The sequence below is a fragment of the Montipora foliosa genome, chromosome 6 (assembly GCF_036669935.1).
Source record: "Montipora foliosa isolate CH-2021 chromosome 6, ASM3666993v2, whole genome shotgun sequence".
NCBI classification, from domain to species: domain Eukaryota; kingdom Metazoa; phylum Cnidaria; class Anthozoa; order Scleractinia; family Acroporidae; genus Montipora; species Montipora foliosa.
Window position 1 is genome coordinate 23729218 of NC_090874.1, and position 11160 is coordinate 23740377.

Here is an 11160-nt window from a genome sequence, read left to right on the forward strand (position 1 = left end):
CAAATCCTCCGGGAATTGAACTCTATTATCATGTTTTAGTTTTCGTTGAAAATCGTGGCTGTTGATCACGTGAGTGAAAACCAACAATAGCTGATCATAGGAGACCTATGGTCAGCCATTTATTACGTCACATACGTATGTGACGTATGTGAACCACTTCACGTATATTCTCAGTCACATACATCACATACGTCAAAATGTAGTAGTTCTAAAAATAGAAAGATACGGGACAGGGTTGACTCAAGTATACAATACAGATGGAAGCTCCGGGTAATAGGCTCCTGACATGCACTTAAATAAAGTTCCTTTCCTTTCCTTTCCTTTTCCCTAAAGGAGATAAGTCTGGTTATTGCCCGAACTTTTTTCCATCTTATGGAAAATCTCTAATTCAGAAAGTTTCCGTTATGAACGAAAAAAACAAATCTGAACCCGCCAGCGTTTGTTGTCTTCACTGAAACCCATGAAATCCACGATGCCACTTGATGCAAAGTTCTACCGATAAGTCAGCTGAGATCCAATTAGGAGCAGGTCTCTTGGTTGGTTATTGATTTCCTTCAAGGAAAGCCAAACTTCATTGCTTTTTGTCCATACGGCAAAGAAATGTAGCTTTAGAATCAAGCAAGCTCCAGTCTTTTGTAACCAATGTTGTTAATACCTACCCAAAGTGATATAAATTTTAGAGAGTTTGATCCGCCGGCCAGAACATTGTCTTCAAGAAATGACAGTGTATTAAGGGGATGCTGCGACAGAATAACATGCCATGGCTGTGCTATCAGACCCGACTCAGAACTCTTGATGGCATCAGAGAGTCTATACAAGTTAATTGTTTGACCTTGATCAAGTGTTGCAAGCCATCCTAAGGGAAAAAAAATACATTAAAAACATTCGAAAAACATGCTCGGAGAAGGCACTTGATGATAGCTAGCAGTTCCACTTTAATTTAATTTTTCATGCTTTACCTATCATTATTCTAGATGCACTCGCTCTAAGAGTTTCCATGGTAACATTCAAGCGGTAAAGGAACGAATTTTCAACTCACTGAACAATACCTCGATGGAATTTGATCGTTTGGGTAAATGGAGCCCTGAGAAAGATTGTTGGCAGTAACTGACGTTTCAACAACCAGAGCGGAAGTCACCTTCAGAAGAGATAAGTGCTGGTGTCAAAGACATAAAAAAAAATCTTCGCTAGCTTGGCCACGCTTGGCCAGGATGGATGATTGTAGATCTGTAAGGCGAACTACAACTACCTAAGGGAACTACTACAATTGTAGCCATAAAGGCCTACTGTTCAAAGGGTTCATAGAGACTTGCAAAATTGCTCTGAAGAGTTCTCAGGTAATAAACCAATGAAGCATTGCTGCAGAGAACAGACAAAAATGGTAAGACTTGGCACGGGACGTGTGTGACATGCAGTCATAAGGACTGAGAAAAGGAGAAAGACTGAGAAGACAAAAAAAAGAAGGATAAAGCTGTGCTAAAAACAAGGCCTACAGTGTATATATATGAACACATTGACCAGACACAGTGTTCACACGGCGTTAATATATCAACTTTTCATTGATGTCCCCACAATCATGCAATGATACGTATATCCAGAATACTACATATAAGTTCCCAGGAGAGAGAAAAAAATATGGAAACGGACCATTTCCATGGTAATGGTTCGTACTGTAAAATCTCGACCAAAAACCACCCAGAGGATTCCCAGAGGGTGGGATCCAAGGAAACGTGACATCAAAGGCTCAGTAGCTTAAAGTTTCAGCGTGTGAATGTAGCTTGTTATATATGCAATACGCGAGTTTAAAAAAGTCTGACAGCCCAAATCCTCCGTGCTGCCTATTAATTTTGCGGCGTACAGACGCATTGCATTCTTAAACTAGTGAGGCTTTTAGGTCATTTTCTCCTCGATCCAGCTCTCCCACGATCTTAAAGTTAGTATTGGCGGACTGTAAAACAGAAAAAATTCCAGTTAAAATAAAGAGGTGTCTTTTTTGAAATCAAGGCTTAAAACTTTGGTCGCTTAGTGTTTTAGTGAACATAAATCCAAAGGAAAATAAGAATAATTATTGATTTTTTGGTCACAGGGGCACTTTAAAGCATTAGGGTTAGGGTTTCCTCGATTTATGGTCACCTGCAATGATTTGAAAGTTCGACAACATGTGACCTGCATGTGTTTTCTGCTAGCTGTCAGTCGTATGAGTTATTTCTAATTTTCGAAAGATGCGAGATGAAACCAACCTTCTGCCTGATTGTGACTTGGCTGAACAGCAAACACTTGATGTCCAGCTTCCCTGTTAGGCAAAACAATCTCCCGCAGATGTGGAAGCTGAAGGTACCAAAGCCGACCAGAGGTATCAGAAAGCACACAGCTGCTAGGGGATGCACACTGAATGTCTGCGTTAAATAATTTGATTTTGATGAGACTAAGAGAAAAATCACTTCAGAAGTGTTAATACAGTGTAAGTTTTTAAATAAGATATACCTGTACACTGTAACGTTTTGAATAAAAGCGAGGTGCATTAATTGTGAGCCCAATTCAAAGTAGTTGTTGTTGTTGTTTTTTTTCACTCCAAAAAGCCGTGTAGGGGAAAGCGGCACTTAACTGTCAAGGGCAAATTTTTAAGCAGCGATTGTGGTGTTTTAAAGAACTAAACAAAAACACATCATTCAAATCGAATTTTTTACACTTGACACTTTGTTTCTCTTCTCCAAAAAATAAGTCTGAAATTAGGGGAAGGGGATGTAAAAATAATCATTTTTATGCTAGCAAAAAGGTGAGTTCCCATAAACACATGGGGGATAGTCATGAAGCCTCTAACATTTTATATTTGATACTAAAGTTTCATGTCACTTAAAATGTCATGTAAGTTTAACTGACTTACTGATGCAAAAATTCTAAATTAAAGAGCAAAGGAGTATTTAACATCAGGAAAACATGAATTTTTCATACAAAACTGGCAAACAAAAACTGTTACAAGGATGTGGAAGCAACCAGTTTAAGGTATTAGCCTAAAAGAATGAAAATGACACAAAAATATGTACACGCCACACTTGTCCTGAGATCATGTACAAATGTAAAATGATCACTGTGCAAATAAATTGAGGCAAAAAAGGTAGATACTTCATGGTGAAACAAGGAAGAGATTATGGCTGCCACTGGTCAGGGTCTAGTGAAAGATATTACTTTTGATCAACATTAACCAACCTTGAACAATATTTCCAATATCACATGCAGGGAATGGAATGTGACCAGGAACAAACTTCAAGTCAGTGGCAACACCATTCACATCTGAAACAAAATAAAAAATAAAAAAAAATAAAGGCGAAATAAACAAACAAAAAAACTTATGCAGGAATAAAACAAGTATAGGTGCTTTTAAGTTAGTAACAGCGAAATTTTTTCAAGGTTGTCAGTGGATCAATGAAGAAAGGTATAAAAGTTATATGTATATAACTTCACTATTAACAATTAAATGTCATGAATGTCATCCATTTCTCACATCTCGACATGTATGGGATCCCTTAACACGAAAAAGTAATGGTTATGACATGTGAGTTTCTTCAAAGCCATCCCCACCAACAGTTTTCTATCAAAGAAAACATCATGGAATGAAAAGAGTAGGGTAGGCTATCAATACCAGTTTGCTGGGCAGCTGTGTAAACTCGGACTCCTCCAGACTCACCAACTACAACAGATGGAGGACCTATGGATAAATGAAAGCATCACATATTTTCGACATTTACAAGATGGCATAGGCATACCCTATTTCGCTTTATTCTTAAATGTTGCCATCAAATAATTGCTACCTGTAGGTAAAAGCGAAACAAATACTATCATGACAAGCTTTGCCCTTAAACAAATGACCAGCTCGTTCTCATCAAAAAAACGTTCTTATGTAAACAGATGGAATACAGTAGTCCCCTCAAAAACAACAACAAAGCTATTCAATCCGACCAATAAGTATCCCCTTTCTCTTCAATCAGCATGGCTGCGCATGCGTAAAATTTCTCTGTCTCGTAGGAGGCAGTTCAAGTGGGAATCGAACTCGGTATCTCTTCCATCAGAGGCAATTGCGATGACCACTAAACCACGGAAGACTACCTGACACTGGTTAACAGGGAAATAAAGAATTGTGTGCGTGATGGGAAACAAGTTTTAAATGTAAACAAATATCCACGATCGCACTTAACCCTATCATTGCGTCACGGAATGTGGATTATACTAAGATATTGTAACAAAAAAATAACCTACTAAAATAATGTGAACTTAAAAGAAGTCAGCTAAAAATCCTTGGAACAAAGTGTAGGCTACCCGTAGCCTCCTGTTTTAAATTTTTTTTAAAACACGATTCATTAAGAACAACAAATTCATTTCTTTCTCATTATTTCTGAGAATTACAGTTGTCAATGGAAAAAGTGCTGCAGTGTATACTACACGTAAGCTGGAAATCGATTATTTTAATACCAAGTAAACACAACTGACGAGGCGTACACGCAAGTATGCGGTTTAGCTTGTTTATGTATTTTAAAGTTGTAAAGGCTATTTCTTTTATTCAAAATATATTACATACACTTTACAAATAAAATTAAGAGTTTTTAGAAAATGTTGGATGTCACTTCGCGAATGATGCAGATCTGAAAGGATATGTATAAACACTGTTTTCAAGTCCGCTATTGGACATTTATTGCACTCACTCTATGGAAAAAACAGTCAATTAAGTAATAATAATAATAATAATAATAATAATATAATAATATCCTGCGGTCTGCAGGCTGACGACTAAGTGTGAAAAGTTAGTTGCCAGTGAATAAAATCCGATCGCATTGGTGACCTCAGTGATCGCAACGTCAAGCCCTGAAAAGGTTGCACCTGGTGCAGCAGGTCACCGACAAAGAGACAAGTGACATTTACTAATTATACAATAAATAATACAATAAAATGAATAAAAATTACTTTTCAACCAGTAAAAAATTAGTGCTTCATTGAGAAGTCAAACCTGTTGTTTTCCAGTTTGTCTTGCATAAACTTATTGTTTTAAATTTAATTTTGTTCAGATCACTTTGAACAGATTTAAAATTATTATTTTTATCATTCCACCCATCTACTGAGCTCAGAATGCACCAGTTGCAACCCTAGAGACTAACTGTCACGTCACAACAAAGACTTTAGTAACTAGAGAGTACTTTCCTTGTGCTGTTTGCAGCAGATGTTGCAGTCGATGTATAGTTGCCCTAAATAGCTTAGTTTTTAAATGCATTAGAACTGCACGAGCCCAATGTGCCGATTATAATAACATTATTATCGGTATAATTTATGATTTTGACCTTGGATAGAGGTTACAACGGTGATCCTTGCAACCTCAACCTTCAATAGTTGGTACACCCATTCCACCTCCTTGAATGCAATGTTTTGGTCCTCACTTGTACAGTTTGCAACATCAATCAACTGACTCTGACATGGTTTGATATTATCGTTATAATCATTGTTAATGTCTCTGTTCCGTATGTTTGTGTGCTAACTACTAGTTATGATCAAACATTGACTCCAGTTGGTGTTAATGGGGGAGCAATGCCTTGCATTAGGTTAGCCTGTGCGACTTTCGGCGATTGTGCGACAAAGGAACCTCACTTATCTCCCCAGCACTACAAGCTGGAAGCAAACCAGCATGTGCTGGATCGGACAACAGTATCCGTTAGTGGGCGATATTCAAAAGGCTACGCAGCCAACAAGCTTGGGGGAAGTCGCTGCGCAGACTTACATGTAACCGCACCATACACGAGTGTCCCGAGTTTATTGACAGACAACGAGGCCCAATCTTGACTTCAAAGGGAGGGAGGGAGGGAGGGAAAAAACCAAATCGTAACTACACTAATATATTGAGAGCCAACTGTGCATAAAGCCGCGGCTACACGAGCAATTTTTTGCTCGCGCTGGTGATGCGGCCTTCAATTTGTCGCCAAAATTTGTCACAAGTGTAGCCATCCTGGCGCGCAGGCGACACGACAAAATCTGAAAAAAATCGCATCACCGGCACGAGACAAAAATCGCTCGTGTAGCCGCGGCTTAAGTGATCTCTAATAGTTTTCACATGCTTTTATAGCTAGACAAATGTCTGCTGGCATAGCCAGTCAGAAGAGCTGTACTACCAGAGAACTTAGTGTTACACGTGCCAACTCTTAGCCGTGAATAGAGCTTTGAAAAAAGCGCCAATGCTGTGGATCATACTAGCCTCCTAGCAACAACAAAGCTGCGAAGTTTGAAGCAAGAATACAATAAATCCTTAGTGTTTGCTGACCAATGGCAACTAGACGGCACAAACGATTCATTGAAAACAGAGCTGTCATGAAAGGGGTACAGATAATATTGTCACAATCCATTAACTACATTTTACTTGCGTGACAGTAAAATTGCCTTAATTGTTATTACATGTACATGTATATTTATAAACACCCTGTGCTGTAAGAGATTACTCCAGCCTCTAAATAATAGCTGCAAGTTTCAATCGAGTGTCTTAAAACCAAAACCAAAGTACAGTATTACTTTGGCCAATCAAAAGGGAGGGAGACAATCCAGTAAACCATTCAAAACTCAAAGTAATTGCACGTAGCCCACACAAAGCGTGAGGAAAATGTGCACAGGCATTAGCCACGATTGCTTAATTTGGTTTCACTTCTAATTGGTTGAAAAAATGGCGAAAGAACTTTGAACTAATCACTAAGTGAAGTAGTGCAGAACCAAAGCAATTCGCTAATTACTTTTGACACAATTGAAAACCGCTCTAAAGATGAAGCAATCATATTATTATACCTTTCTTTTGCACATTCTGGTTCTCGATGAATGCAATTTCTTGTACAGTCATAGAGGATTTCAGCACAGATATTAATTCAAGACTGACTGCAATGTTCTCTACCTGTAAAGTAAGAGATAAAAATAAATCAAAATATGAGATACTTGTATTTGAAAAAAAAGTTCCATTTGGATCTTAGTGCCATAAAAAATGTACGTCTATCAGTTTATGTACATGTAACTCACGTAACTAAAGAGATAAGTGTATGAATACAGAAACCGCCGGATAAGATGATACAAAACAGTAAGAAGATATGTTGAGATGCATAAGGCAATGAGAGTTTGAGGGAAGGTATAGTGTTTTCAATCCTTTTTGGGGGTGGGGGAGTGCATCTTCAACCTAGGTAAAAACGGATTCAACCTGAGAACGGATTTAATTTTACCGACAACATCTACACCATGCACCTGGGGCATTCAGTCACTCAAGTCACCTTTCTGAGGATTCGCGCTGATCTCAGCATGCAGATCTTTTGAATCTCTGTCACAGAAGCACTCTTTGCTACTTTCTCGATGTTTTCTACCATTCCTTTTTTTACTGTGCCAAGCACACCAATAACTACGGGGAGCACTATGGTTTCATCTGCCACATTCTCTGTATTTCAACTTCTAAATCTTTATACTTGCTTTTCTTTTCGATTTCCTTCAATGCAATGTTCCTATCTGATGGTTATTATTATTATTATTATTATTATTATTATTATTATTATTATTATTATTATTATTATTATTATTATTATTATTATAGTACCTTTCTGCATTTCCATACGATAATCAATCCTGATGTTACAGCTACAGACACAAAATCCTTAAAAGAAGCAATCTTTGACGAGAAAGGTGTTCCTAGAGATTCAGGAAGGTTTATGACAGCCCTGATGGAGAAACGCATTGTAATCATGTTAGATACAGAAACAAAGTCAATTATAATAATTTATTGAGGGTTAGTTACTCAGATATCATGCACAACATGATTGGCCAATTCCAAGTTTCTCAGATTGATAATTTTGACTCTCTTCAGCCTTGGGGGAAATCTGAGCTCTTTGATTGGTTAATTTGGTTTTGATCACATTCCAATGGTGACGACCACTTGTGACCCAATCATATGATGATGACAAAAACCTGAGCAAAGCTTGAAAATCTAGAAGGATTTTGTGGTTGCAGAGCTGGGTAAATCCTATGATTTTTGGCATGATACTAGAAAAATTATTGACTTTTCACGTGCCCAGAGGCAAGCAACCTTTGGAACATGGAGAAACGGATGTGGAAGCTCCACGCCTTGTCAAGTTTTATTGTAGTTGACGACGCGTCAGATCTGAAGGGAAAAACCACGTGTCCCAAAAACCCATCAAATCAGGTTGTCCATAAAATGGAACACTTTCCTCGATTAGTTGAATCGGCCAATACAAGTGTTTCAAATAAAGTGAAGTCGTGCTTTCGCATCCCTAGGGTTGTCTGCCTGTGATTTATCTAACAAAATTTTACTCACTTAAACTTGCCATCGTTTGTAACATTTCTTTGAAGATCTTGTACAGTAATCTCTTTCGCAGTAAACCCTAGTGAGCTCATTACATCCCAAGCTCTGATCTCCAAATACTTTCCTTTCCCAGGCTGTGAAATTCCAAGTACACATATGCCTCCATTTTCAAGCGTCAAGTAAGCAGCAGCCACTCCTTCCTCGAGCATCAAAGGTGCCATTTCTCTCTAGTAAAGCCGACAATTTCAAGGTAAGCAGAGAAGATGATCTATCTTCCCTGTAAGTTGAATAAATGATTCCATTTGATTTATTCAACTTATAAGCAAGATATGTTTACAATATACGAATTACAAACATTTTGCTCCCCCCCCCCAGCGAGTTCAACCCCACCCAACTCCCCCCCCCCCCCCACACATTTCAAATTTGACCCACAGTCCATAACTGCAATCTCCCTATCCATACATGTAAGTTTGAAGAATAAACGCCAGCTCGTTTCCTTGGAGCATAATAAGTACAGCATATGAACCGCTTCATGCAACCGGAAACAAGTTTGCCTTTAAATTTAAACTGACTACAACTAAAAAACTGGCTTACGTAGTACGCATTAATCTGGATAAATCTCTCCAAGCAGAATCATCTCATTTACTCTTTACTTCAACTCTGACCTTTAAGTGATTGCTTTTCAGTTCTGAAGTGGGAAAATTGTCACATATTAGTGAGTTGCTGTACTTTGGGTATATCTGACGAATAGGAAGCAGGAGCAAACTAAAATCTTACAAGTATATGTAGATTGACTAGAATGTGAGAAACTGCAGACACGTCGAATAATAATAATGATGATGATTTATTAACAGTATTTCCACCAGGTGGCTCTTCATCTGCTAAAATCTAACTAAATTAATTACAATTAAAAGACACTAATCAGCTACATGTACATGTATGTTCATAAATCACAGTGCATGGTGTGTGTAGAAGAGATAAGTAATCAAAATTGGTGAACAAAAATAAAAAAAAAGGATAAAGAGAGATAAAACTACACTCTAGACCTTGCTTCAGGCTGTAACAGTTTCTGTCTCGATAAGGCTGGGTCAGCATGTGCATTTTCTTAAATTAAGTGGCAGGCTGCTGAATGGTGACATCGTTTCGTCTTGAAACGTGATGGCAGTCATCAATCTCTGAAGCTGTATGCCCTTGCTGGAGTGCAAGTTTCAGTTATTTTACCATGGTCCCAGAGATTTTCCTTGAGCCACAAGAAAGCTGTGAAGCTGTAAAGATGAGGCGCGAGCTGGTGAGAAAGAGGTTTCCCTCTTTCTTGCCACTTCGAGACTCATCTTCGCCACTTTGCAGCTCTCTCGTGGTTCAAAATAAAACCTCTGGGACCACAGTAGTCTTACATAATTTGGCCAGTCCAAACTGTGTAGACTCTTGTGTGTACTCTTAAGAATATGCCATTGATGTTGTTCAGTCACAGGCAACCAATTCAAATTCAGGATAGTCTATCAAGCGTGGTTGAATATTTACTATATACTTTGCACGATAACTTAACAACATCTTTGCATTTCAGTTAAGAAAGCAAAAGGAAAATCCACCATTTCAAGTGGTATTCTTTAAAGTCAGACACTAGAGAGTCGAAAAAACCCTCGATTTGTTGGGACTGCGGTTAGGTACAAGGGTCGAACCTGAAATGCATGGGGCAAACTTGGATGGGTCGAACTCGCTGGTGGGCGAAACGTTCGGAAGACTTTCATATATACCAGACAAAAACGGCGGAGGGCGAAAGAACCATTGTTTTTCCGATTAGGCCTTACTAATTAGGTATTGTTATGTTCGCTTTGTTCTTTTGTTTTGTGGACATTACCGTGCACCGGTGGCTCAGTTGGTTGAGCACCGGGCTGTCACGGCTGAGGAGAAAGTGCTGCCTTTGGAATTACATCGGCAAATGGTTAGACTCTCTAGTCTTCTCGGATAAGGACGATAAGCCGGAGGTCCCATCTCACAACCCTTGTTCATTAACTCTGTGGGACATTAAAGATCCCACACACTATTCGAAAAGAGTAGGGGACAGTGTTCCCGGTGTTGTGGTCTGACCTTTCCAGCATGTGGTCGGCTTGGCAGGATTAGCTGGAAGGGCTTCTGTGTGAATGAGACCACAATTGTGTATAACAGCCAGAAGTCAGGCTACTTAGCCAAGTGCTGGAGCCTCACTCAAGCTCAAGCTCGGATTCGGTGTATCAAAGACGGTCATAATTAATTACACTACGCGCGTCGATTTATAGCATTGCTACACGCGTGTAGTGTGTCTGTAATCTTTAAGCTTAAATTTGTCTTTAAAAAGTAAACTTAAACGACGATACTTTCGTTGTATACAAGGGTAGCTATTATATTCAGTGGCTTCCATAAACTCAACATGAAAACACACCTTCAGAGCATGTACTTCAGATTTTTTATCTGTATATTCCAGTCCTGCCATTTGTCCTTGGCCATTTTGTGTAGAAAAACTACGCACCGTGTGCTTTGTCTTTAGTGTCTGAAACCACATTCTTACAGACAAAGGACTATTTTAAGAAAAGAGGTACGATTTGCACTTAACGTTGTGTTTAAAGTAATCCGCCATATTGAAAATACACACATGACAGTCTACATGACATAGTAATCTAAATTTACATTTACCGCAGACTAACGTTTGAGCCAGCGTTGCGACAAGTTTCCTTGTGAGATCTGTGAGATGATCTTGAAATCTAGCTAAATCTGTAGAACATACAACGAAGACGTTGGGTGAGTGATAATAGAGGTAAAAAGCAGAGCTTCTCGATTAATGATTTGTTATATGACCCAATATT

At 38.6% G+C, this 11160-nt stretch overlaps 1 protein-coding gene across 2 annotated transcripts; it reads right to left on the bottom strand.

The window, feature by feature from the left end:
- Positions 1-359: 359 nt before the first annotated feature.
- On the bottom strand, positions 360-10945 carry LOC138007012 (uncharacterized). Of its 2 annotated transcripts, none has more exons than XM_068853677.1 (8): positions 10740-10945; positions 8333-8547; positions 7598-7718; positions 6811-6913; positions 3641-3706; positions 3208-3291; positions 2241-2396; positions 360-856 (listed from the first exon to the last, which is right to left on the bottom strand). In XM_068853677.1, exons 1-8 carry the CDS (start codon positions 10857-10859, stop codon positions 615-617), a joined length of 1107 nt encoding a protein of 368 aa, XP_068709778.1. In that variant the 5' UTR covers positions 10860-10945; the 3' UTR covers positions 360-614. The 2 variants fall into 2 exon arrangements, with proteins under 2 accessions (XP_068709778.1, XP_068709779.1); XM_068853678.1 differs by having other exon boundaries at positions 466-856; positions 8333-8597; positions 10740-10863.
- Between the last annotated feature and the right edge of the window lie 215 nt (positions 10946-11160).